General features: G+C 53.8%; 2 protein-coding genes across 4 annotated transcripts in view; one reads left to right on the plus strand and one right to left on the minus strand.

Annotated features, from left to right (window-relative positions):
• The first annotated feature begins 1,370 nt into the window (after positions 1 to 1,370).
• LOC108285352 (vasodilator stimulated phosphoprotein) lies at positions 1,371 to 21,831 on the plus strand. 3 transcript variants are annotated; one of them, XM_017502486.2, is made up of 13 exons: positions 1,371 to 2,119; positions 13,060 to 13,231; positions 13,328 to 13,493; positions 16,384 to 16,468; positions 17,214 to 17,263; positions 17,378 to 17,619; positions 17,760 to 17,860; positions 18,670 to 18,721; positions 18,870 to 18,903; positions 19,122 to 19,167; positions 19,558 to 19,648; positions 20,783 to 20,840; positions 20,975 to 21,831. In XM_017502486.2, exons 1-13 carry the CDS (start codon positions 2,115 to 2,117, stop codon positions 21,010 to 21,012), a joined length of 1,140 nt encoding a protein of 379 aa, XP_017357975.1. In that variant the 5' UTR covers positions 1,371 to 2,114; the 3' UTR covers positions 21,013 to 21,831. The 3 variants fall into 3 exon arrangements, with proteins under 3 accessions (XP_017357975.1, XP_017357974.1, XP_017357973.1); XM_017502485.2 differs by having other exon boundaries at positions 17,763 to 17,860; positions 18,867 to 18,903; XM_017502484.2 differs by having other exon boundaries at positions 1,374 to 2,119; positions 18,867 to 18,903.
• A 3,335-nt stretch (positions 21,832 to 25,166) lies between these two features.
• OPA3 (outer mitochondrial membrane lipid metabolism regulator OPA3) overlaps positions 25,167 to 27,263 on the minus strand; it is a 62,098-nt gene continuing 60,001 nt past the window's right edge. The window contains exon 2 of the mRNA XM_017502488.2: positions 25,167 to 26,828. Within this exon, the coding sequence (XP_017357977.1) occupies positions 26,428 to 26,828 (401 nt within the window). The 3' untranslated portion in view covers positions 25,167 to 26,427. The remainder of the gene's footprint in view (positions 26,829 to 27,263) is intronic.

Raw genomic sequence — 27,263 nt, forward strand, 5'->3', positions numbered from 1 at the left:
TTCACAGATGGGAAATCTGAGACCCAGAGAGGAGAAAGCAGTTACCCAAGGTCACACAGAACTGGGGTTCTCATTCAACTGGATAAAAGTTTGTTGAGCTGCTGTTCAGGGCTTGGCTGGGGTGAGTAAAGTCCAGAACTTGATTAAGTCAACTGGGTTCAATGGCTCACGCCTGTAATCCTAGCACTTTGGGAGACTGAGGCAGGCAGATCACCTGAGGTCATAAGTTTGAGACCAGCTTGGCCAACATGGCGACACCCCATCTTGCCTGTAATCTCAGCTAGTCAGGAAGCTGAGGCAGGAGAATGGCTTGAACCGAGGAGGGGGAGGTTGCAGTGAGCCAGGATCGCGCCACTGCACTCCAGCCTGGGTGACAGAGGGAGACTACCTGTCAAAAAAAAAAAAAAAAAAGAAAGAGGAAAAAAAAGAAACTAAATCTACCCCTTCGCCTAGACAACTCAGCCTGAGGAGACTCACTGAGAAACAATGATAACCTCCGGGAATCAGGGTTCAAGATCTCCCAGAGTGGGGTGGAGAAGGGGAGGGGAATTTACGTCAGGGCTTGGCCTGGAAGGACGAAGCCTGCCCAGGTGAGGGAGGTCAGGGCAACATCTGGACACAGGACTCGGCTTGAACAGAGGCTGGAAAGGTGGATTCTCTCACCTAGTCAGCTGGCCCTGAGAATTGTTAGTTTTACACTCAGACCTAGGTGGCTTTCCGTGTTCTGGGGGCTCAGGCAAGAGGGCCATAGGCCAGATTCGTTTCCTGTTCCCAGGCCTCAGTTTACCCATGTGCAAACGTGGAACTACTGTAACTGGTTTCGCAGGACTCGGGCGCCCCACCCGGGCCAGGTGGCGCTCTACCCAAGGGGCGCGACCACGCCAGTGACGTCACTCGGGGCAGGGCCGGCCAGACCCGCTGCGGAAACCTCGGAGGGTATCTGGGCTCGGCCTGGAGCCGGCGTGTGGGGGGCGGGGGCTCCGGGAGGGTCTGCTCACCTCCGGGTCCTCCTGACGGGTGGGATGATCCTGCTGTCCTCCGCAGGACAAACTGAGTCAGAGCGCGGCGTGCGTGGGTCGGGGGCTTTACACACCGAAGAACCAGGCGTCTCCTGCCCACCCAGGGCGAATGCCAGACCCCTACTCCGGCACTCCCCGCCGGTCCCCACTTCCACCCCCACCCCACCCCACCCCACCCCACCCCACCCCCGACCCTGCGGCTGTGAGTCAGCGGCCGACCGCGCCCCCTTGGCCCACTTCCTCCTCACCTTCCCGGGGCGGGAGGGGTGGGGCCAGAGGGGTGGGGCCCTACTCCCCCCACCTCCCGCCCCCGTGCGGATGCTAGGCTAGCGCCTAAGTAACCCCTCCGAAATTGACAGGAGAGAGACGATGGGGAGGGGCGGGGTTCCAGAGATGGGATTTCAGGCAGAAAATGTGGGACCACTTGCTTAGCAGGAGGGTCCTCCTCGCCCCCCAAAACTGAGCGGAGTACGGGATGGAGAAATCGATGGGGAGAGAAATCGTGCCCCTTCCGAGTGTCGAGACGCTCCTGAGAATTCCCACCGTGGGAGAGAACTAGGGAGCAAGGGAGGTCCCCTTCCCCTCCACCAAGCTTGCCCCTCCATGTGGAGGTGACTCCCAGGGTGCACCCCTAGGCTACAACGTCGGGGACTAGAGCGAGATCGCGGAAGCCGAGGGTGCCAAGTTGCCCTTTTAAGCGCCCTCCACCCCCTCGCCTGGAGGCGCGCGCGGCCCCTTTAAGGCGCGGGGCATTGTGGGTGCTGGGAGTGGAATTTTGGAACGAAATGTAACGAAGAGAAGTACAGTAGTAAGAGTAACAGTGCAGCCGCCGCCGGCACCGGGGGCGCGCTGGGGAGGGACGCCGCACCCCCCTTTCTGCCGCAGAGACTTCTCCTCAGACCGCCCGAGGGAAGCGGTGCTCGGAGACCCGCCCCGGCCGGGTCCACGTTCTGCCCAGGAAGCCGGACTCTATGGGGCGGGACCCTGGGGGAGCTTGATCCGAGCCCGGAGCCAGACGTGAACCCCTGAACCTCCGGCCAGGGGCGCCCCGGGAGCAGCCAGCCCGTGGGCGCACCGCCCGCCCGCCGAGCAGCCATGAGGTGAGCCGGACCTGCCCCCCGACCCGTCCCCGCCCGGGCGGGCTCCGCGCCCCGCCTTTGTCCCCCTCCCCCTCAGCTCGCTCCGGGCTGGAATTTGGGGACAGATCCTTGGGAGCCTCGGATTTGGGCTGAATCCTTTTGGACCAGCTCCAGAACCATCGATCGCTTCTCCACGACTCGGGGGGTGGTGGCGGTGAGGTTCTCCTGGGAGTCCTCAGATTTGGGGGCGCTCGGAGGACTCCACAATTGTTAAAGACTTTTTTTCAGAGGACCTCAAAGTTGGCAGCGCCTTCCCGCAGGGATGCCAGGATTGAGGCAGGGCTCAGACTCTCCTCCCCCTCCCCCCAAACTTCAGCTCGAGGTCCGGGAAGGATTGTGGGGGGCCGGTTTGGGAGACCATGGGACTTGGAAGAGAGACTGAGACTCAGACCCTGGGTGTGCGGGGTCCCCGTTTACGTGGTGCTGGAAAAAGTCTCCCCAAGTGGGACCGCGCTTCTTAACTTCGGGGGTACTTAATGCCCTGAATTTTTGGGGGGCACTTAGGTCTTCCTGTGGAGAAGGCTGGTGTGAACCGATCTAGGGACCCAGACGCAGCCTGCGGAGTCTGGTGGGACTCCCCTCCCCCGTCGCCCCGCACACAATCTGCTTAGTCCGCAGTGCCTAGGACGGAGCGGGCGCTCGAAGCAGAGGGCGGCTCCCGCTCAGGGCCAGAAGGGCGGCCCCGCTCCCCCACCTGCGCAGCCCTGGGGAGGGAGGGGGCGCGGCAGCTGGGGGAAGGGGGCCTTTGTCTTCCTGACTCACCTGTCGAGACAGCTGGTGTGGGGGGCGGGCACCGATCGCTGCGGGCCGGCTGCTTTCCCCACCACGGTCCCTCCCCCTTTGCTCATCGCCCCCCCATCCATCCGGAGTCTTGGGGTTGGAGGAGGGGGAGCTGGAAAGCTTCAAGGTCATAGCCCTTTTCCCCAGGGACCCAGGCTTCCCAGATAATTCCAGCTATCTTCCCAGGAATTTAATCCTGGGGGTGACGGCCCCAGGGACCCAGGGATTTGGTCTGGCTGGGACCTCCCCCGAACTCCTGGGCTCACCTGAGGGCGGTGCCAGTGCGGGCGGGGAGACCCAACCGTCCCCCCATTTTCCCCTCTGGCCCCCCATAATGTCTCCCAAGGGGCCAGAGCCTGACAATACTATCTCCCTTCCTCCACTCTCTCTGGGACTTCCTGCCCCCAAGCCCCCAGCCTGAGCACGGAGGCCCCGGGGGACGGCTGGGGATTAACCCCGTGGTGCCCACATCCTCATTTCCTGCACCCCTGCCCTTTGACATCGGGGTGGCGTGGCATTCCTTTTTATGACCACTAAAGAATCCCCCTCCCCGTTTCTTCCTTCTGATGTGAAAGGCATGGCTGGAAAATTTGGAGCAAGGAGGACACCCACGGATACCCTCAAGACTTCCTGCCTGTCCACTCCCCATTATAGCTACATCCCTTCCAAGTCCGCCCTGGAGAGGGGTCAGTTTAGGGAGCGACGCTCTCTTCCTTCGCCCTCTTCCTCCGGGACTCTTCTCTCCCCTTGCCCCCCAGCCCCGCCCCTTCCCCCCCCGCCGCGTTTCCGGTCCTAGGCTCGGTGGAAGGCGGATGGCGGATGTCCGAGTTAGTGCTGCCTCACTCACTGCAACCGTAAAAGGGCAGGAGCGGCGTTTGGGCCGGCCCCCTGCCCTCCCCACCACCACCATCAGCCCTGGAGGCCTGGCCCTCCCACAAGGCCCACCTCTTGCTGTGGCCGTGGCCAAGCATCTCGCCTTGTGGGGGGTGCTGGGGTGGGGGGGGTGCTGGGGTGGGGGGGTGCTGGGGTAGGGGGAGGTGCAGAAGTGAGCAGATGCCTGTCCCACTAGAAAGCCACTCTCACCTTTCCAGGGGATCTCTCCTGCAGGTGATCACATCCCACTTCCCCTGGACTGTGCCCCTTCAAGGACAGCCAGGATTCAAAACCCATGTCCCTATTACCCAGCTGGGGAAACTGAGGCTCAAGGAGAAAAAGACGTGGCCAAGATCTCTCAGAAATTCCTAGGCAGTGTAGGAGGGGTGGAGGAGCCTGGGTCCTCTGATTTCTGGCTAGTTTGGCTGGGGACAGTCCTGGGGGCAGTCGGAAGAGAGGATGTGAAGATGGAAAATTACAAGATATAGTTCTTTTCCTCTCAGTTTGACAAATATTTGTTGAGTGCTGGCTGTGTCTGGGACCACAGCTGGGTGCTGGGAAGACAGGGAAGTGGGGCAGAGGTCTAGAATCTCAGGGCAGAAGGGACTTGGGGAGAATTGGGGTCTGTTTCTTGCTTCTTCCAATAATAGCTATTGTTATATTTTTTTAAAGAGACTATTTGATCAAGCATCTATTATGTGTGGGACACTTTTTTGCCTGAGAAATTTTTTTTTTTTTTGAGGCAGGGTTTTTACTCTTGTAGCCCAGGCTGGAGTGCGATGGCATGATCTCAGCTCATGGCAACCTCCGTCTCCTGGGTTCCAGCAATTCTCCTGCCTCAGCCTTCCAAGCAGCTGGCACTACAGGTGCCTGCCACCACACCTGGCTAATTTTTGTATTTTTGGTAGAATCGTGTTTCACTATGTTGGCCAGGATGGTCTCGAACTCTTGACCTCAGGTGATTCACCCACGTTGACCTCCCAAAGTGCTGGGATGACAGGCGTGAGCCACCGCACCTGGCCCCTCACGGCAATTCTAACAAGGATACTATTACAACCTTGTAGCCTTCCCACCCTGGCACCCAGTTTATAGATAGGAAAACTGAGGTACAGGAAATTTAGGCAAGGTGCCTATTAAAGTCAAACAGGGCCAGCCGCCGGGGCTTATGCCTGTAATCCTAACACCTTGGGAGGCCAAGACTGGAGGATTGCTTGAACCCAGGAGTTTGAGAATAGTCCGGGCCACATGGTGTAACCCTGTCTCTACAAAATATACAAAATTTAGCTGGGTGTGGTGGCATGCGCCTGTAGTTCCAGCTACTCTGGAGGCTAAGGAGAGAGGATCTCTTGAGCTGGGGAGGTTAAGGCCGCAATGAGCCGTATTCGTGCCACTGCACTCCAGTCCGGGTGACAAAGTGAGACCCTGTCTCAAAAAAACAAAAACAAAACAGAAATACAGGTAACATGGTTTCTGTGTTCTCAGCGAAGAAAAGGAAAAAAAAGGAACCTGCTTTCATTGTGAAAACTCTTAAGATAATTCAGATAAGCCAAATGAAACCAAGCCAGAACATTTATCTTGCTGTTCACTTAGGGGAAACTGAGGCCCACCAGGAGGAAGGGACCAGAGTATCGCACACAGGCCCCAAAGACGCTAGATCCGCGTCCCCACTTAGGGTTGCTCAGAAGATTTGTTGTTTGGAAGGGTGATATATACGTATCAGAAGTTTTATGGTATAAGGAAGCTATAGGGTAAGTCTTGGGTTCAGGGGGCAGCAAAGGGAAGACCAAGACTCTAGTCTGGAAGTTTTGTGAAAACCGGATTCACCGTGCTTGATTACCTCTGGTGATGGGAAGCTCTCTCCCTCATGTGGAGTGTGTACCAAGTTACAGGTCCTGCGTTTAGGGCTTTTTGTCCATTCTCTCTCTTAATCCTTACAATGAACCCAGTGCGTTATTGTTTCCAGGGCTGGAAACTGAGGCTCAGAGAGGCAAAGCAACATAACAAGGAGGCAGCTTGAGTGTCTTTCATCCACCACGTACTAGAGTTTTGCAAAACGTGGGGACTTGCAGGGAGGAGCGAGTCCTCAGCTGGCTGGAAAATTAAGGCGCTCTCAGGTCCAATGGAGGGTTCTAGACTTCAGGAGAACGCTGCAAATGGGCAGGCTGTTTCCATCTCACAGCCTTGGCCCCCCATTTCCTGGCTTTGAGATTTTGTGTTCCAGCTTTTGTGTAGGTTAGTTTTATTTATTGAACTTAATTAACTAGTGAATTCGGTTCATATAGGTAATTTAAACCCATGATAAGAAGTAATAAGCAGTTCGAAAGGGTAAATGGTGGCTTGGTGTGGTGACTCATGCTTGTAATCCCAGCACTTTCGGAGGCCAAGGCAGGCAGATCACCTGAGGTCAGGAGTTCGAGATCAGCCTCGCCAACACAGCAAACCCTTAAACCCTGTCTCTACTAAAAATACAAACATTACCCTGGCATGGTGGCACACACTTGTAATCCCAGCTACTCAGGAGGCTGAGGCAGGAGAATTGCTTGAGCCTGGGAGGTGGAGGCTGCAGTGAGCCAAGATTGAGTCACTGCCAGCCTGGGCACAGAGTGAGACTTTGTCTCAAAAAAGATAAATGGTGGGCGGGGCGCAGTGGCCCACGCCTGTAATCCCAGCACTTTGGGAGGCCAAGGTGGGCAGATCACAATGTCAGGAGTGCGAGACCAGCCTGGCCAATATGGTGAAATGCCCGTCTCTACTAAAAATATAAACAAATTAGCTGGGCGTGGTGGCGCATGCCTGTAATCCTAGCTACTCGGGAGGCTGAGGCAGGAAAATTCCTTGAACCTGGGAGTCAGATGTTGCAGTGAACTGAGATCACGCCACGGCACTCCAGCCTGGACGACAGAGAGAGACTCTGTCTCAAAAAAACAAAGATAAATGATGCAAAATATTCATTTCCTCCCTCCCCAGTCCCCGAGTTCCCCTCATTGGAGGCAGCCACAGTTAGTCTTGGGAAGCGGTCTCTGCATATATCAACACTCTGGGTGCAGATGTATTTACATGCTTCTCACCTTTTTGTTTTTTTGAGACTGAGTCTTGCTCTGTTACCCAGGCTGGAGTTCAGTGGTACGACCTCAGCTCACTGCAACCTCCTCCTCCTGGGTTCAAGTCATTCTCCTGCCTCAGCCTCCTGAGTGGCTGGGATTACAGGCGCATGCCACTACACTTGGCTAATTTTTGTATTTTTAGTAGAGACTGGGTTTCACCATGTCCATCAGGTGGGTCTTGAACTCCTGACCTCCTGATCCGCCTGATCCGCCTAGGCCTCCCAAAGTGCTGGGATTACAGGTGTGAGCCACCATGCCTGGCCTACCTTTTCTTTTTTTAAGCCTCTGATCAACCCTACCTTGTACCTTGCCTTTTAAAGATTTCAACTTAGCTCTGTTTCTTCATCTTTAAATGAGGTTAAGGACTCGTAGGAACTTGGTTTCAACTATGAAGCCCTCCGCTCACTTGCTGTATGATCTGGGGCGAGTGCCTGCAGTACCACCTTATCAAAAGGGTGAGCATCAGAGCCTACCCCATGAGGCTGTAGAGCTGTTGAGCATGGAAACCAGAGTCCTGCACCAGGAACAGTGTCTGGGACTCTGAAAGAAATGTTAGGTGCCCTTGGTAAAAATTTGCATTTTTTTTTTTTTTTAAGATGGAGTCTTGCCCTGTCACCCAGGCTGGAGTGCAATAGCACCATCTCAGCTCACTGCAACCTCCTCTTTCTGGGTTCAAGCCATTCTTCTGCCTCAGCCTCCTGAGTAGCTAGGACTACAGGCGTGCACCACCACAACCAACTAATTTTTGTATTTGTAGTGGAGATGAGGTTTCATCACGTTAGCCAGGCTGGTCTCAAACTGCTGTGCCTCCCAAAGTGCTGGGATTACAGGTGTGAGCCATTGTGCCTGACTGAGAGTCTTACTCTGTCACCTAGGCTGGAGTGCAGGTGGCCTGAACATGGCTCACTGCAGCCTCATTCTCCTGGGCTCAAGCGATCCTCCTGCGTTAGCCTCCTGAGTAGCTGAGACTACAGGCACACAGCACCACGCCCAGCTAATTTAAAAATTTCTTGTAGAGACAGAGGTCTCACCATCTTGCCCAAGCCAGTCTTTTCTTTTCTTTTTTGACACAGAGTCTTGCCCTGTTGCCCAGGCTGGAGTGTAGTGCAGTAGTGCAATCCTGGCTCACTGCAACCTTCACCTAGTGGGTTCAAGTGATTCTCCTGCCTCAGCCTCCAAAGTAACTGGGATTACAGGCATGAGCCACCACGCTTGGCTAATTTTTATATTTTTAGTAGACATGGGGTTTCACCATGTTCATCAGGCTAGTCTCAAACTCTTGTTCTCAAGAAATCTGCCCGCTTCTGCCTCCCAAAGTGTTGGGATTACAGGCATGAGCCACTGCACCCGGCCTTCCCAAGCCAGGCTCAAACTCTTGGGCTCAAGTGATTCTCCTGCCTCAGCCTCCCAAAGTGCTGGGATTACAGGCTTGAGCCACCTCACCTGGCCAAAGTTTGCCTTTTTTAGAGATGGAGTCTTGTCTGCTGCGCAGGCCAGAGTACAGTGGCATGATCTTGGCTCACTGCAGCCTCTGCCTCCCGGGTTCAAGCGATTCTCTTGCCTCAGCCTCCCAAAGTGCTGGGATTACAGGCACCTGCCACCACGCCCCGCTAATTTTTTGTATTTTTAGTAGAGATGGGGTTTCACCATCCTGGTCAGGCTGGTTTTGAACTCCTGTCCTCATGATCCACCCACCTCGGCCTCCCAAAGTGCTGGGATTATAGGTGTGAGCCACCGCGCCTGGCCCAAACTTTGCCTTTTTTTACAGATGTTTATTTAGTAACAGTTGAGTCCCTACTACGTGTTGGGCGCCATTCTAGGTTCTGGGGACATAGCAGTGAATAGTGGGACAGAAATCCCTGCCCTTTTGGTGGTGGGGACAGACAAATATTGCGTTGGGCAGGGGTCCTCCCTGTGAAATGTGCAGGAGGAGATGAAAAGGAGAGAAGCGTTTCCAGCAAACGAGTGAGGGATGGCTTCTCGGAAGTGGTGACATCTAAGGAGAAGCCTGGAAGTGGGGAGAGGCTGGGCCGAGGAGGCAGCACACAGGAATGTGTCTGGCCTGCGGGAAGAGCAGCATAGGAGCTGGAGGCTTAGGGTCTGAACAGTCCCCAGGGGACAGAGGGGCGGGAAGAAATGAGATCTGAGGACACACAGATCACGGAGGCCCTGGAGAGAACTCGGCATTGATTCTGTAGGAGCCTGGAGCTTTTGAGCAAAGGAAGGGACATTCCACCTTGTGCGTTTGTTTGTTTTGTTTTGTTTGTTTTTTAATTAAGACGGGGTTTCACCATGTTGGTCTGGCTGGTCTTGAACTCCCGACCTCAGGTGATCCACCCGCCTTGGCCTCCAAAGTGCTTGGATTACAGGCATGAGCCACCGCGCCCGGCCACCTTGTGTGTTTTTGTTTTGTTTTTAGAGATGGGGTCTCACTATGTTGCCCAGGCTGATCTTGAACTTCTGGGCTCAAGCAATCCTCCCACCTCGGCCTCCCAAAGTGCCTAGATCACAAGTGTGAGCCACTGCGCCGGGCCCCACCTTGTGTTTTAACAGGATCCTTCTGCTACAGTGGGGTCAGTGTGCCTTGGAGAGAGGCAGGACCAGCCCTTGGTCACCCAGCAGGCACCCTGTTCTCCGGCCAGTCCAAAGCCTCAGCAGGGTGGGGCCGTCCGGGAGAGCAAAGTGCAGCCAGGGTGGGGCAGTGGTGGCCCGGGCTCCTGGCCAGAGTCTGCCCTGGGCGTGTGTGGCAGGTGGGGGTGAGGCCGAGGCCTTAACCCTGCCCTGCTAGGGCGGCAGGAGCCAGAAACAGCCCCCGAGGCTGTGCTTGTCTGGAAAGGGCACCTGGTGTTTGGGTGGGGCCCACACAGTCCCTGGTGGTTAAGGCTTGGGAGCCTGAATTCACAGCTTCACCCTGTTCCTCACTAGCTGTGTGACTGGGCAAGTCACACACCCTCTCTGGGCCTTCTAGTCCTCACCTGCAAAATTAGGATGAAAGAGTGGCTTTCTGGATGAGCTGCAGTGAGAAAAAAATGAGTGACTTTGGGGAAGGGGCTTAGGGCCCCTGATCCACCTGAAATGCCTGGAAGAGGGAGATGGCATAATTATGTAAATTTGGGGGTGCCAGGGTTACCCCAGGTCTCTACCCACAGCTGAGTCTGCCTAGGGACTTTCCCTGCCCTGATTTCCCAACGTCAGTGTCATGCCCCCAGCCCCCAGCTCTCCTAGAGACAGAGCCTTTGCGGGAGGCGGGGGTGTTATAATTTCTCTCCCCCGAAACCTCTGACCACCAACTTCCCCATTTCAGGAAAAAGCCCAGTGGGGGTGGGGTGGCCAGGAGGCCAGCGCTTCCCCTTCGCCTGTGTGAACTTGGGCAAGTCACTTCCTGTTAGAGTTCCTGTCTGGGCCTGAGTTTCCTCACTGGGACAGAGGGGATTGAACCTCCCATAGGGGCTGGTGGGAAGGTCCAGAGGGTTGTAGCTTTCCTGGGCCCCAGCACTGCCTTTGAGACGGATACATACTGTTGCCGAGCTCTCGGTGTGTGCTGGGTGCTGCACTGTGCACTTAGTTATTTTTTTTTTCTTTTTCTTTTTGAGACGGAGTTTTGCCCTGTCGCCCAGGCAGGAGTGCAGTGTCGTGATCTCAGCTCACTGCAGTCTCCACCTCCTGGGTTCCAGCAATTCTCCTGCATATCAGCCTCCTGAGTAGCTGGGACTACGGATGCGCACCACCACACCTGGCTAATCTTTGTGTGTTTTTGTAGAGACGGGGTTTCACCATGTTGTCCAGGCTGGTTTCGAACACCTGAGCCCAAGTGATCCATTCACCTCGGCTTCCCACGGTGCCGGGATTACAGGCGTCAGCCACACACCTGGCTAACAAGCACTTTAGCTGCCCAGACTCATGTACCCCTCCCCACTGCCCTGGAGGTGGGGACGGTCACTCTCCCAGTTCATAGCTAGAAAGCAGAGCTCTTGAGTAGGAACGTCACATGCCTGAGTCACATGAAATAGGTGTGGGGATTTGAACCCAGATCTGGGGCTGTCAGCACCAGTCTACCAACAACTTCCCTGAGGCTGAGTCAGACGCCACCTTTTCCAGGAAGTCCTGCCCGACTCCCCAGGCTGGGGCAGGTGTTCCTTCAGGCACCCCAGACCCTGGGCTCCTTGGCCCTATCCCTGGCTTGGTACCTTCTGGGGACAGCTCTGTCTCCCACACTGGACTGTGAGCCCCAGGAGGGTGGTGCTGGGGCTATGGGTCACTGCTGTGTCTTCATCCCCAGCCCCACCCAACATGGGCCAGACACAGAGCAGGGAGTGTCTGCAGAAGGGCTGCTGGTGCCCTGGGGAGCCAGGCGATGGGTGGGCAGTGGGAAGTCCCTTTGGAGGAGGAGCTCCGAGGTCTGGGATGGGTCCCCAACCTGCTGCAGGTCTCACACTTCCTCCCAAGCTTCAGCTTCCTCCTGAGCGGCCAGTGGTGGCGGGGATGTGTCCGAGCCCCTTGGTAGAGATACTAAGGCCAGGCAGGGGCTGGTCCCCAGTGCAGCTCCGCTCTTGGCCTCCCTCTGGCGCCTCGGTCTTCCCTCCTGCCCTCGCTCTGCTAACCTGCATCCCTCCCTGGTGTTGGCCTCAGCCTCTTCCATCCCTCAGCCTGTCTCTCCATGTTTATCTTTTCCTTCTTATTAGTATTGTGTTGTATCTTTTAATTTATTTTTCATTTAAAAAAGTGTTTTGGCCGGGCGCGGTGGCTCACGCCTGTAATCCTAGCACTTTGGGAGGCCGAGGCGGGCAGATTGCTTAAGCTCAAGAGTTTGAGACCAGCCTGGGCAACATAGTGAAACCTCATCTCCACTAAAACACAAAAAATTAGCCGGGCCTGGTGGCATGCGCCTGTAGTCCCAGCTACTCGGGGGACCAAGGCAGGAGAATTGCTAGAACCTGGGAGGTGGAGGCTGCAGTGAGCCGAGATGACGCCACTGCACTCCAGTCTGGGCGACAGAGCAAGATTCGTCTCTTAAAAAAAATTTTTTTTATGTAGGCGAGGTGTGGTGGCTCACGCCTGTAATCCCAGCACTTTGGGAGGCTAAGGCAGATGGATCACTTGAGCCCAGGAGTTTGAGACCAGCCTAGGCAACTTAGTGAGATCCCGTCTCTACCAAAAAATACAAAAAAATTAGTCAAGCAACGGGCACAGTGGTTCATGCCTGTAATCTCAGCACTTTGGGAGGCTGAGGCGGGCGGATCAATTGATGTCAGGAGTTTGAGACCAGCCTGGCCAACATGATGAAACTCCATCTCTACTAGAAATACAAAAAATTAGCTGGGCATGGTGGTGTATGCCTGTAATCCCATCTACTCAGGAGGCTGAGGCAGGAGAATGGCTTGGACCCAGGAGGCAGAGGTTGTAGTGAGCCGAGATCATGCCACCGCACTACAGCCTGGGCGACAGAGTGAGACTCTGTCTCAAAATAAATAAATAAATTACTCTGGTGTGGTGGTGCACGCCTGTAGTCCCAGCTACTTGGGAGGCTGAAGAGGGAGGATCGCTTGAGCTCAGGAGGTCGAGGCCGCAGTGAGCTGTTATCACATCACTGCACTCCATCCTGGGCAACAGAGCAAGACTCTGTCTCAAAAACAAAAATTATTATTATTATTAGAGATGGGGTCCTGCTATGTTGCCCAGGCTGCTCTGAAATGCTTGGGCGCAAGCGATCCTCCCGCCTCAGCCTCCAAAGTGCTGGGATGACACCTGTGAGCCACTGCACCCAGCCCATCTTTATCTCTGTGTCTTTCTGCCTCTTCCTCCAGGCCCCCTGTCTGCCCATCTGTTCATCTGTCCGTCTGTCTGTGTGTCTTTCAGTCTCTCCCTTCTGTTCACTCAGCACCCCCTTTCTCACCTCTCTGTGTCTCTTCTGCTTCCAGTTCTCCCTCCCCGTGTGTGTCTTACATCTCGTTTGTGTGTTTGCCTCTCTCTCCTGATTTCACTTTCCCTCCTGATCTGCCTCCCACCCTCTCTTTCTGTCCACCTGGCTCCTGCCTCTCTGCGTCTCCCTCTCCCTTCCACACTCTGTCTTTGTCCCTTGGAACCTCCCAGGGAGACCCAGATGAGAAGGTGACTGGCTCCTCTCCCTTTTCCTCCCACCTGCAGTGAGACGGTCATCTGTTCCAGCCGGGCCACTGTGATGGTTTATGATGACGGCAACAAGCGATGGGTCCCTGCTGGCGTGGGTCCCCAGGCCTTCAGCCGCGTCCAGATCTACCACAACCCCACAGCCAATTCCTTCCGCGTGGTGGGCCGGAAGATGCAGCCCGACCAGCAGGTGCAGCCTCCCGCCGGCCCCCTCTCTGCAGGCTGAACCCCTGCCTGCTCCACTCCTCCGCCTGCCGCCCCTCACCCCCTTTTCCCCTCCCGCCAGGTGGTCATCAACTGTGCCATCGTCCGGGGCGTCAAGTATAATCAAGCCACCCCCAATTTCCATCAGTGGCGTGATGCCCGCCAGGTCTGGGGCCTCAACTTCAGCAGCAAGGAGGATGCCGCCCAGTTTGCCGCGGGCATGGCCAGTGCCCTGGAGGCGTTGGAAGGTCAGAAACGGCACTGGGCAGCGAGCAGGCAGAGGGGACCACCGAACACGGCTGTGTGTCCTGGGGATGCCACTTTACCACTCTGGGCCTTGGTTTACTCATCAGTAAAGTGGTGCGAATTCATTGCTGTCACGGAAAATGATCATGAGGATTTTGTGCGTTCCAGTGTGCCTGTGCTCACCTATGTATAAAACGCACGATTGGCTAGGCGCGGTAGTTCATGCCTGTAATCTCGGCACTTTGGGAGGCCGAGGCAGGCAGATTACCTGAGGTTAGGCGTTCAAGACCAGCCTGGCCAACATGGTGAAATTGCCTCTCTATTAAAAATACAAAAATTAGCTGGGCGTGGTGGGGCGCACCTGTAATCTAGCTACTTGGGAGGCTGAGGCACGAGAATCGCTTGAACCTGAGGGGTGGAGGTTGCAGTGAGCCGAGATTACGCCCCTGCACTTCAGCCTGGATGACAGAGCAAGACTCCATCTCAAAAAGAAAACAAACACACACAAAAAAACTATTTCTCAGGGAGCAGTACTCCATGAACCTTACATATGCACGCTCCCGGGAAACCACCTCCCAGGTCAAGACATGGGTAGGTCCCTCCCCCAGAAGGCTTCTGTGCCCTTTTGCCAGGTACTTCTGTTTTAGAAACAGGATCTTGCTCTGCTGCCCAGGCTGCAGTGCAGTGGCACAATCATGGCTCACTGGAACCTCCCCCTCGTGGGCTCATCCTGCCTCAGCCTCCTAAGTAGCTGGGAATACAGGCATGCACCACCACACCTGGCTTTTTTTTTTTTTTTTAAGACAAGTCTTACCCTGTCACCTAGGCTGGAATGCAGTGGTGCAATCTCCGCTTACTACAACCTCCACCTCCTGGGTTCAAGTGATTCTCGTGCCTCAGCCTCCTGAGTAGCTGGGAATACAGGCATGTGCTACTGTGCCCAGCTAATTTTTTTGTTTTAGTAGAGATGGGGTTCCACCATATTTGCCAGGCTGGTTTCAAACTCTTGGCCTCAGTGATCCACCTGCCTCTGCCACCCAAAGTGCTGGGATTACAGGTGTTAGCCATTGCGCCTGGCCACCTGGATCATTAAAAACAATTTTTTTGTAGAGATGGTCTACAGGCTGGTCTCAGACTCCTGGGCCCAAGTGATCCTCCCATCTCAGCCTCCCAAAGTGCTGGGATTATGGGCAGGAGCCACTGCACCCAGCCCAGTTACTTTTCTTTCTGTCTTTTTAAAAAATAGGGAGTCTTGCTCTGTCTGCCAGGCTGGAGTGTAGTCGTATGATCTCGTTTCACTGCAGCCTCCACCTTCTGGGTTTAAGTGGTTCTGCCTCAGCCTCCCAAGTAGCTGGAACTATAGGTGCACACCACCACGCCTCGCTACTTTTTGTAGTTTTAGTAGAGATGGGGTTTTACTGTGTTGGCCAGGCTGGGTTGAACTCCTGACCTCAGGTGATCCACCCACATCAGCCTCCCAAAGTGCTGAGGTTACAGACATGAACCACTACACCCAGCCCGCTTGCTTTTTTTTTTTTTTGGAGACAGTTTTTCTCTTGTTGTCCAGACCGGAGTGCAATGGCGAGAACTCAGCTCACCTCAGCCTCCACCTTCTGGGTTCAAGCGATTCTCCTGCCTCAGCCTCCCTAGTAGCTGGATTACAGGCACCCGCCACCGTGCCCAGCTAATTTTTTTGTATTTTTAGTAGAGACAGGGTTTCTCTATGTTGTCCAGGCTGGTCCCAAACTCCTGACCTCGGGTGATGTGCCCGCCTCAGCCTCCCAAAGTGCCGGGATTACAGGTGTGAGCCACCGCACCTGGCTTCCCAGTTGCTATTTCTTATACCTTAACGTGCACATGAATTACCTGGGGATCTGGTCAAAGTGCAGGCTCCGGTGCAGGTGGCTGGGCGGACTGAGACTCCTCGTTCTCATAGCTGCCCTGGTGATCCCGAGGCTGCTGGTCTGAGGACCTGTCGCTGAGCAGCGAGGTTTTAGGTGATTGTTGTCCATCTGGCCTGGAATCGCTGCTGTGGAAGTGGAGTCACCAAATGCAGGGGCAGTGGTGTTGCTTCTTGAGGCAACTTCCGTGCTACTGCGGAAGGGGCTTGCTCCTCTGGGGCACACAGAAAAATGCAGTGGGCTTCAGTTTAGTCAGCTGTAAAATGGGGCTAATTCATTGTTAATTCGTAACTAATTCAATGCAGGTGCCGGGGCCAGCGGCCTGGAGGCAGGTGAGGAAGCAGCACTTTACCTTTCCAGGTTCTTAGCAGAGGCCCAAGTGCCTGGAACAGTGGTTAAGAGCTGGCCAGGTGCAGTGACTCACGCTTGTAATCCCAGCACTTTGGGAGGCCGAGGCGGGTGGATTGCTTGAGCTCAGGCGTTTGAGACCAGCCTGGGCAACATGGCGAAATCCCATCTCTTCAAAAACTAAGATTAGCTGGGCATGGTGGCATGCGCCTGTAGTCCCAGCTACTCAGGAGGCTGAGGTGGGAGGATCACCTGAGCCTGGGGAGACTGCGGCTGCGGTGAGCCCTGATTTCACCCCGGCACTCCAGCCTGGGTGACACAGACTGTCTCCAAACAGTGGTTAAGAGCCTGTCTGCTGGAGTCAGCCTGAACTCAGGTCTTGTTCCTGCAGATTTCACCCTGCAGAACTTTAGGGCGAGTTACTGTCCCCTGGCCTTAGCTTCTCCTGTCACTGGGACACCACAACAGCACCTGCCCTAGGGCCCCTTAGGCCAGGGAAGCTGGTGCTGCCTTACCTCCCAAGATGCCTGGAGCCTCAGGGTCCCAGGAAGGAGGAAGTGGGCGCCTCTGGGCAGGATTCCTGGGCCAAGGGCTGAGCAGAGTTCCAGCACTGACCCGTGGCCCTTTCTCTCTCACCTTCCAGGAGGTGGGCCCCCTCCACCCCCAGCACCTCCTGCCTGGTCGGTCCCCAACGGCCCCTCCCCGGAGGAGGTGGAGCAGCAGAAAAGGTGGGGCTGGGCCCTGGGCAGGGAACCGTAGTCACTGCCAGAGTTCCATGTGTTTTGGAACCCTTGACTCCTAGACTTCAGAACCCATCCAACGGGCAGTTTCCTCAATGTTCAAGGAACTTGTGACACTCAGAGTTGCAGAACCTCCTGGTCCCTGCAGATTCCTGGAAAGCAGAATATGGTGGTTGAAAGAATCTTGTGGCCAGGCATGGTGGCTCACGCCTGTAATCCCAGCACTTCGGGAGGCCGAAGCGGGCAGATTACCTGAGGTCACCGGTTTCAACATGGTGAAACACCGTCTCTACTGAAAATACAAAAATTAGTTGGGCATGGTGGCGTGAGCCTATAATCCCAGCTACTCGGGAGGCTGAGTTAGGAGAATCGATTGAACCCGGGAGGTGGATGTTGCTGTGAGCCAAGATCAAGCCACTGCACTCCAGCCTGGGTGACAGTGAGACTCTGTCTTAGAAACAAAAAAAGAATCTTGGGCATTTTGTAATTCGGGTGTTTCTGACAGTTTGCTGACTGGGTTCCCGCATCCTGATCTCTCCCTGTCACTGCCCTGCCCTGCATTCTCCCCACTCCCACCTAGCCCCCTTCTTGGTTCCCTAGGAGAGGGAGGCTTGGGTGAGGATTAGGAGCTAGCCTCCCTGGAGACCTCTAAGAGACAGGACAGAGGTCGCTAGACCCTTCGCTGGCCATCTTTAGGGCCCTGATTGACGGCAGCTTCCCGCCTCCCCAACAGGCAGCAGCCCGGCCCGTCGGAGCACCTAGAGCGCCGAGTCTCCAATGCAGGTGATGTTCGGATGGCCTCGGGAGTTGGGAGGGGGCCTCCCTGGAGGAAGGGGCCAGCCAGCTGGACAGTAAAGGAGGAGGCTTCTCTCAGCTGCCCCCTTTTCTGTGTTTCAGGAGGCCCACCTGCTCCCCCTGCTGGGGGTCCACCCCCACCACCAGGACCTCCCCCTCCTCCAGGTCCTCCCCCACCCCCAGGTTTGCCCCCCTCGGGGGTCCCAGCTGCAGCACACGGAGCCGGGGGAGGACCACCCCCTGCACCCCCTCTCCCGGCAGCACAGGGCCCCAGTGGTGGGGGGACCGGGGCCCCAGGCCTGGCCGCAGCTATTGCTGGAGCCAAACTCAGGAAAGTCAGCAAGGTGAGGGTTCGGGAGAGGTGGCCAGGGGGGCGACGGGGCTTTGATGGGGGATGAGGCCAGGGCTGCCGGCGGTGTCACAGGAGGGCTGGAAGGCCCAAAGCCCTGCCCCTAAAGCTCCTGCTCCTTTTAAATTTCTCCAGCAGGAGGAATCCTCAGCGGGGCCCGTGGCCCCCAAAGCTGAGAGCGGTCGAAGCGGAGGTGGGGGGCTCATGGAAGAGATGAACGCCATGCTGGCCCGGAGGTGAGCCTGAGCCTGGACCCCTGAGTCACCTGGAGATTCCAGTTCAGTAGGGCCCAGTCAGGGGAGGGCTCAGATTCCCATTTAGTTTGTTTCTTTTAGTGAATGTTCCCCCTTTGATAACCAGGTTTGGGAAATAATGGTAGGGTGTGTCATCTCCTGAAATGGCTGAGGCTTGCAACCACTAGGTAGCCTGTAGAATGTTCTAAAACCCAGAATTCTAGAACTGTAGGAGATACTGCCTCTGAATTCTGGAAACTCAGGTTCCTACAATCTCAATGTTCTAACACAGCACTGCTCCACTCTCGGAATCTTACTGTTCCCTAATGTAAGAATCGTAGAACCTCTACCCTGATTCTAGAACTGCAATCTCTTGAATTTTTCTTTTTCTGAGATGGAGTCTCGCTCTGTCGCCCAGGCTGGAGTGTAGTGGTATGATCTTGGCCCACTGCAACCTCTGCCTCCCGGGTTCAAGTGATTCTCTTGCCTCAGCCTCCTGAGTATTATAGGCACATGCCACCACACCTGGCTAATTTTTGTATTTTTAGTAGAGATGGGTTTCACCATGTTGGCCAGACTGGTCTCAAACTCCCGACTTCAAGTGATCCACCCACCTCAGCCTCCCAAAGTGTTGGGATTACAGGTGTGAGCCATCACACCTAGCTAATCTCTTGGAATTTCTAAATGTAGAGTTTCCTTAGGGTTTCTAAATTTCAGAATTCTATGCTATAGGGTCCACATTTCTGGAACTTCCCTAGGAAGGGAACTGGTTGAGTGATGGAAGCATGTGTTTTTGCTTTTTTCTACTGCAGAAGGAAAGCCACACAGGTTGGGGAGAAAACCCCCAAGGATGAATCTGCCAATGTAAGTCAGGGGTTTTTCTTGCCTTACACCCCTTAGGCAGTACCAAGAGGGTAGGGATACTGGACTGTGTGGGGTTTGAACCTGGAAGAGGAAATGAGCAGAGGTGTGGCAGGGGCTGGCTCATGGCAGTTTTATTTCCCACCAGCAGGAGGAGCCAGAGGCCAGAGTCCCGGCCCACAGTGGTGAGTCAAAGCCCAGTTCAGCCATAGAAACTACAAATCCCAGAATACCTTCTTCTCACATGTTAAGCACCTTCTCGGGAGAGTCTGGGCGGATGGTGCTGGGGATTGTAGTCTCCTGAGATGGGTCTTTGAACAGGGGCTATTGAGGTTGAGGGAGAAAGACTGATTGAGGGGCAGTCTTTTGTCCCTGATTTTTCTGATTTGTTGCCTCTCCCCAGAATCTGTGCGGAGACCCTGGGAGAAGAACAGCACAACCTTGCCAAGGTAGGCCCATCAGTACTGTGGTCCTTGGGGAGGTCATGTTGGGGAGTTCAACACCACCCTGGGCAACATAGTGAGACCCCCATCTCTATAAAAATTTGCCAACATGGTGGTACTTGCCTTTGGTCCCATCTACTCGGGAGGCTGAGGTGGGAGAATCACCTGAGTCCAGGAAGTCGAGGCCGCAGTGAGCCGTCATTGTGCCTGCACTCTAGCCTGGGAGACAGAATGCCACTCTGTCTCAAAACAAAACAAACTGGGGCCCCCAAAATACTTGGACTTGCCCAATTTATGAGGCAGAAGTCAATGCGATTCCTGGAATAGGAGGCGGGGAAACAGGTCCTCTCTTGAATCTCATTGCTGTCCCAAACGACGCCAACTCAACTCCCCCAGGATGAAGTCGTCGTCTTCAGTGACCACTTCTGAGACCCACCCCTGCACGCCCAGCTCCGGCGATGACTCGGACCTAGAGAGGGTGAAACAGGTAGCTTGGGGAGGAGGTTGGGGGCCACAACAAGAGAGATCTAGGTCTGGCCCCTGCCACTGGCATGCTGTATGATCCTAGATAACATCTCAGAAACCTCAGGTTTCCAATCTGACAAATGGACAGACTGGATTGGATCAGGGATGACCCTGACCTCACGCCCCCTTTTCTGGCACCTGTGACAGGCATATTCTGTCATCACACTCATTCCCGATGAGTGCCTTGAATCCTTTCCACACATTGACCCAGCTGTCCCTCACCAATTAGAGTTGGCAGAGGGCTGGAACGCACTTGCCAACCTTGGTACTGGATGTTCTCCAGTACTTTTCCGGCTCCAAGGACCCAGAATTCTCCCCAAGAATCCTCCAGTCACTCTGCAACCTTGGCAGCCATGTCATGGTGTTGGCGTAGACATAAGTCTCAAACCTACTCCCTCTGGCTTTTCCATCAACAAGAAAGAGGGGACTCTGGCAAGGCGCAGTGGCTTATGTCTGTAATTCCAGCACATTGCGAGGCTGAGGTGGGAGCATTGCTTTAGTTCAGGAGTTCAAGACTAGCCTGGGGCAACATAGGGAGACCCCATCTCTAAAAAATGATTTTTAAAAATTACCTAAGAAGGCCGACCACGGTGGCTCACACCTGTAATCCCAGCACTTTGGGAGGCCAAGGTGGGTGGATCACCTGAGGTCAGGGGTTTGAGACCAGCCTGGCCAACATGGTGAAACCCTGACTCTACTAAAAATAAAAAAATTAGCTGGGCCTGGTCGTGTGCACCTGTAATCCCAGCTCTTTGGGAGGCTGAGGCAGGAGAATCTCTTGAACCCAGGAGGCTGAGGTTGCAGTGAGCCAAGATCGCACCACTGCACTCCAGCCTGGGTAACAGAGTAAGACTCTGTGTCAAAAAAAAAAAAATTACCTGAGCGTGGTGGTGCCTGTCTGTGGTCCCAGCTACTTGGGAGGCTAAGGCAGGAGGATTACCTGAGCCTGGGAGGTTGAGACTTCAATGTGCTGTGAACATGCCATTGCACTCTAGCCAGGGCAACAGAGCAAGACCTCGTCTCAAAAAAATAAAGGAGATTGGTTCCTGCAAGTCCCGGTACCCCCTCCTGATTACTTGTACCCCATTAATTTTAGGAGCTTCTGGAGGAGGTGAAGAAGGAATTGCAGAAAGTGAAAGAGGAAATCATTGAAGGTGAGGTGGTTTTGTTTTGTTTTGTTCTTAAATATTTACTTACTTCGGAGGCATCATGTCCCTAGACAAGAGCCCTGTTTTGGAAGGGAAGAGGCAGAGACTCTGCCCCTGACCTCTGCTCTGTTTCCTTCCAGCCTTTGTCCAGGAGCTGAGGAAGAGGGGTTCTCCCTGACCACAGGGACCCAGAAGATCCGCTTCTCCTTTCTGCACACCCTGCCTGTCACCCTGCTTTCCCTGCCTCTACTTGACTTGGAATTGGCTGAAGACTACACAGGAATGCATTGTTCCCACTCCCCATCCCACTTGGAAACCTCCAAGGGGGTGTGGCTTCCCTGGTGCCCTGCCCACACCCACATTGGCTGCTGATTGGCTGGGGAGGCCCCCGCCCTTTTCTCCTTTTGGTCCTTCCCCTCTGCCATCCCCTTGGGGCCGGTCCCTCTGCTAGGGATGCACCAATGAACCCCACAGGAAGGGGGAAGGAAGGAGGGAATTTCACATTCCCTTGTTCTAGATTCACTTTAACGCTTAATGCCTTCAAAGTTTTGTTTTTTTAAGAAAAAAAATATATATATATATTTGGGTTTTGGGGGAAAAGGGAAATTTTTTTTTTCCTCCTTGGTTTTGATAAAATGGGGTGTGGGAGTTTTTAAATGCTATAGCCCCAGCCTTGCCCCATTTGGGGCAGCTATTTAAGGGGAGGGGATGTCTCACCAGGCTGGGGGTGCCTCCCCCCCACCCCAGGGACTCCTCTTCCCTCTGGCTCCTCCCCCTTTTCTATGAGGAATTAAGATGCTGTAACTTTTTGGAACCTCAGTTTTTTGATTTTTTATTTGGGTAGGTTTTGGGGTCCAGGCCATTTTTTTACCCCTTGGAGAAAATAAGATGAGGGACAAAAGAAAAGGGGAGGAAACTTCTCCCCTCCCACCTTCACCTTTAGCTTCTTGAAAATGGGCCCCTGCGGAATAAATCTGCCAGTTTTTATAAATGCTAAGATCTCGAGTGATTTGAAGGGCTGTTCTGATGGGGATGGAGATGTGCTCGGCCCCTGGTGCCCCTCCAGGAAGATTTGGCCCTCTGCTGAGAACCCCTGCCTCTGCCAAGAAACCCACCTTCCCTCATCTGCCTTCCCGCCCTGCACATTGCATCTGCTCCCGCATCCTCAGGCCCGCAGCCAGGATGATCTCTGCCCCCTCCAACCTCCCTCCCCATGCCCCTTATGAGGCCACTTCCTGCCCATCCCACCCTGCCGTTCACCATGGGGGGAGGACAGAAGCAGCCTCACTTTGTGTGGCCTTGGGGAAGTCCATTTGCTTACCCCAGGCCTCAGTTTCCCAATTTGGGAAAGGGCTTATAGGACAATTTTCTGCCCCCACTTTACCACTCTCCCAGCTGCTTTCCTTCCTTCCTTATTTGAGACAGTCTCTCATGCAGGTTGGAGTGCAGTGGCGTGATGTCGGCTCACTGCAACCTCCGCCTCCCTGGTTCAAGCGATTCTCCCGCCTCAGCCTCCTGAGTAGCTGGGACTACAGGCACCTGACACTATGCACAGCTAATTTTTGTATTTTTGGTAGAGATGGAGTTTCACCGTATTGGCTACGCTGGTCTCTAACTCCTGACCTTATGATCCGCTTGCCTTGGCCTTCCAAAGTGCTGTGATTACAGGCATGAGTCACCGCGCCAGGCATTTTTTTTTTTTTTNCGGGCATGGTGGCTCACGCCTGTAATCCAAGCACTTTGGAGGCCAAGGTGGGCGGATCACCTGGGGTCAGGAGTTCAAGACCAGCCTGACCAACATGGTGAAACCCATCTTTAAAAAAAAAAAAATATATATATATATATATACACTTTTCAAAAGATTTTAACCACATCTGTGATTAGAAATACAAACGATTAGATAACTTCAACCCATGTTAACAGCATTGTGTACTAAGGGACCACTTTAGTCAAGCCCAGCAAAGTTATAGGCATGAGCCACCACACCTGGCTGGAGTTTTGCTCGTTTCCCAGGCTGGAATGCAGTTGTGCCATCTCTGCTCACTGCAACCTCCGCCTCCCAGGTTCAAGCGATTCTCCTGCCTCAGCCTCCCCAGTAGCTGGGATTATAGGTGCCCACCACAGCTCCTGGCTAATTTTTTGTATTTTTAGTGGAGAAGGGGTTTCACCATGTTGGGCAGGCTGTTTTTGAACTCGTGATCTCAGGTGATCCGCCGACCTCGGCCTCCCAGAGTGCTGGAATTGCAGGCATGAGCCACCAGGCTTAGCCCCACACCTTTATGAAAGCTGGTTTGCTCATGAAGTTCTACATCACACTGGAACCTAACTTAGGCATTGACTCTTCTGTCATTGCACACTAAGATCCCCCTGAAGTTTCTGTGTTAAAGAGGTTAAAGAGTATGTGTACCTTTTATTTATTTATTTATTTTGAGACAGTTTCTCTCTTTTTGCCCAGTCTGAAGTGCAGTGGTGCTATCTCAGCTCACTGCAACCTCTACCTCCCAGGTACAAGCAATTCTTCTGCCTCAGCTTCCCAAGCAGCTGGAATTGGCCGCCCACCACTGTGCCTAGCCAATTTTGTATTTTTAATGTATATGGGGTTTCACCATGTTGGCCAGGCTGGTCAGGTGATTCGCCTACCTTGGCTTCCCAAAGTGCTAGGATTAACAGGCATGAGTCACTGTGCTAGGCTAGGGAGGCTTTTTAAGTCAGGTGTATTTTGTGTTACTGTTCTACACTCAGGCCTTCTGGAAACTCTGCAGAGGATAGCTCTAGCGGCCAGCTGTCTTGTTGAAAATAATAACATATGTACAGGAAAAACCCAACAAGTAGGATTTGAAAGTGGGGCTAATTTTACACTTTTTTCTTTCTGGGTAGAAAAGGCATAACTTTGTTAAAAGCAAAATGTTTTTATTTCTGACAGTGATTCGTTTCAGTTAAATAGCTTGTAGTTTGTTTCTTTCATTTTTCTTTCTCAGGTTTTGGGTTTGGTTTGTTTCCTGTAAGCTTTGCCCCTGCCTCCTTACTCCTTGTGCCTGCAGAGTCATTGGCTGGTTTGGCAGCCACCAGGCCCATCCCAACCTTTTTCTTGGCACACCTTCTCTAGGATGGCCAGGACAGTGACTTGGGTTCCACATCTGTGACTAACCATTTTCATTCTGTTCTACAGCTTTGACAATTATTCTGCCAATGTTATGGTAGATGGAAAACCGGTGAATCTGGGCTTATGGGATACAGCTGGACAAGAAGATTATGACAGATTACGCCCCCTATCCTATCCGCAAACAGTAAGGATTGCAGTTGATTTTTAATGTCTTTTAGAGTATACAATTCTTGAGCGTTTAATTAGTGCATGTTACCTATGGGCTTGCTTATATTGCCATCATTTGGGTATTGAGTAATAGCAAACAGTAAAATTGGTTCAGTATAAACATCCCCCTAGATGCAAACCAGGGTTCTTGTGTTTTGAGAATTACCAGATGTTCCATTGCTGCTCATTTTATAGTCTTCCATTTAGTTTTAGAATAACCATACGAAAGAGGTACTTTTTGTTTTGTTTTGCTTTTGCAAACCAGTTTTTAACAGCAATTAGTTTGAAGACAGTTTGCTGTGACAGTTTCGTACCACAGAATCAAATTAAGCAAAGATTTAGGTTTCTTTAATCCAAGTTAGTAACTTTTACAGGTTTAATATGTTTTTTTTCCCATAAAATACATAGTTTGTGTGGGCATTGAACCTAAATCTATTCCGTGTAAATAGAGGTTTTGGTTTTGTAAAATGTATCCACTGTATCCAATCAGAAAAAAAAGTTTGGTTTTACATCTGTATCAGACAACTAAGTGATTTATTTACTAAAGCTAATTAGAGCAATTGCTGGTGAAAATAGTGGGTATTTAGTTAAAGAAGCAGTTGTCTTACTTGTGTATCATTTGCTTATCTTGTTACATTTTGTTCTTCTTCTTCATTTATTTATTTATATTTTTTTTTTTTATGATTTGGGGTCTTGGTCTGTCACCCAGGCTGGCGTGGAGGGGCAGGATCACAACTCACTGCAGCCTTGAACTCCTGAGCTCAAGGCATCCTCCTCCCTCAGCCTCCCAGGTAGGTAGAACTGCAGGCGCTTGCCACAACGCCCAGCTAACATTTTTCTTTTTTACAGAGATGCGGTCTTGCTATGTTGACCAGGCTGGTCTCCAGCTCCTGGCCGCAAGCAGTCCTCCTGCTTTGGCCTCCCAATGTGCTGGGATTACAGGTGTGAGCCACTGTGTCCAGCCTTCTTTCCTAATTTCAGTGACATTTTGCAGATGCACATCATGGCTCTCAGACACATTCTTAAGATCTTTACCCCGGAGTTCCTTTAATTATAAAACACTGACAGTATTTAAAAAGTAGCATTCTGAGTCACAGAGCTCATCCACGCCCCCTTCAGTTTTTGGGTGGGTAGGTCATATGCCCTGGTGAAATACCCCGTTTGGATGGAGGGACCTCAGGGCTGAGGGACAGGTAGTCCCCTGGAAGAGGCCTTCACGTGAAGGAGGGTGGAGGGGGACTGGGGCCAGTCCAAAGGCAGGAAGGAAGGGCAAACCCTGAGAACTCTGAGGGGCCAATTGGAGGGAAGATGGGCGACCTGACTATGACTTAGGTAAAGGGACAGGTCAGTCCCTAGCAGAGGCAACTGAAGAAGACAGCGAGGGAGGGCTGGGTAAAAGGACAGTAGCGGGTCTGGAACTGGGGAATGGTGATCAAGTGACTGAGACTGAAAGGCAGAATGAATTAGCCCTACTCAGGACCGGTGTTTCCTCCCAAGATTCGGTGGTCACAGAATGCCAGGCTGGGAGGCATTGCCCTGGAAGACCCAGCACAGCCATGCCAGTGGGTTGTGCCGAGGGCAGGAAGGAAGGGGGGGGGGTGTGCTGTTGGAACGATCCACTGAGGGAGGGGAGGGTGCCAGTCGCAGGTACTAATGGTGGATTAAGGTCAGGAGCCACAGGGTGGTGACTCATAGGAGCTAACACAGTCCAGGATTCACCCCCACCTTCTTTCCCCCTAAGACTGCAATAGATGGAAGGGGGCGGGGCAGGAAGTCCTTAGGAACTTTACAATGGTCTGTGCCAATCAAGAGGTAGGGGGTGTTCTGTGCAAAGAATGAACGTCCTAGGGGGAGGGTCCACTCAGGTGAGTGAAGGTGCGGGTGACAGAATGACAGGTCGGCTAAATCCAGGTGCAGAATCCAATTTCGTTTTGCCAGAAGGCGGACGTCCTGTTTTCCTACCTAGCGGTAGGGAGGTGGGATCTGATAAAAGATGCTGTCTTTCCAAAGTGCTCAACCAATGCGCTGGCTGGGGCGGGGTAAGGGCGGGGTCCTTGTTGGAACGTTCCACCTGCAGGAGAGAGGAGTCCCAGTAGAAGGTACCATTAGGGCAGGCTAGTAGGGGAGGTTGGATCAGCTCCAGTCCAGGATCTCTCCAGCGCCCTCAAAGGACTGGGTGGTGTCAGCTGCGCCAGTCCGGGTTGTGACAGTGCGGAGAAGAGGCCAATTCGGAGACTGCAGTCCAGGCAGCGGTCACCACCAAGACCAGGGCCCCGAGGCCTCCTATTCCTCCGACTCTGGCTCAGCCGGGGAGGCAGGCGGCAGGTCCTGGAGGCAGAGCACGGCTCGCACCTCTTGTAGCTGAGCGCGCAGCTCCTCCAGGGCGAGCTGCGTCGGAGCCGCGTGCACCTGCGCCTGCAGCTCCTCGAGCGCCAGCCCCAAGTGGCCCACCTCGCCTCGCAGCTCCTCCCTGGCAACGCGTCGCTCCTTTTCCTTGCGGCGATGCTGCAACTGGTGGCGCCAGTACTCCAGCATCAGGCAGCTGCAGGCGGTCATGAAGATGATGCCTTCGCCCAGCAGCTCCGCGCCCAGCTCGGCGGCTGCCCCTTCGTTGAGCGGCTTGACCGCAGCGGCACTGAAGCCCATGATGCGCATTTTGGTCCGCATCTCCACCCAGTGGTACACTGCGGGGAAAGAGAGGAGTCAGGAATCTTTTGCAGGGCAGCCCCCTGCAAGCCCCGACCCTCTGTGCCTGGATGTCCCCGTTGTGGCAACGGGGATGTGGTCACCACAATCTCCCGGGTGCTGGAGGGGGCGCCGTAAGGAAGACAAGCGCGGGCCTCACACCCGGAATCCTGTAGGGAAAACTTCCTTAACTTACTCATGTGAAGTTGGAATGTCAGCTTTGGCATTGTTGTAAACAGCATCACAGAAGATGCTGATGCTTTTTTTTCCTTTGAAACAGGGTGTTGCTCTGTCGTCCAGGCTGTAGTGCAGTGGTTCGATCTCGGCTCACTACAGCCTCTGCCTCCCATATTCAAGCCATTCTGGTACCTTAGCCTCCAAGTAGCTTGGATCAATGGTGTGTGCCACCATGTCAGCTTTTTTTTTTTTTTTTT

Source organism: Cebus imitator, unplaced genomic scaffold, assembly GCF_001604975.1.
Source record: "Cebus imitator isolate Cc_AM_T3 unplaced genomic scaffold, Cebus_imitator-1.0 Scaffold296, whole genome shotgun sequence".
In the NCBI taxonomy this organism is placed as follows: Eukaryota; Metazoa; Chordata; class Mammalia; order Primates; family Cebidae; genus Cebus; species Cebus imitator.

What these genes read in the sequence shown, in the direction of transcription:
- LOC108285352 (XM_017502484.2), top strand. An exon ending in AACTCAGGAAAGTCAGCAAG is followed by an intron (nt 17,620 to 17,759) that starts GTGAGGGTTCGG and finishes AAATTTCTCCAG; the next exon opens with CAGGAGGAATCCTCAGCGGG. An exon ending in CAGAGTCCCGGCCCACAGTG is followed by an intron (nt 18,904 to 19,121) that starts GTGAGTCAAAGC and finishes GCCTCTCCCCAG; the next exon opens with AATCTGTGCGGAGACCCTGG.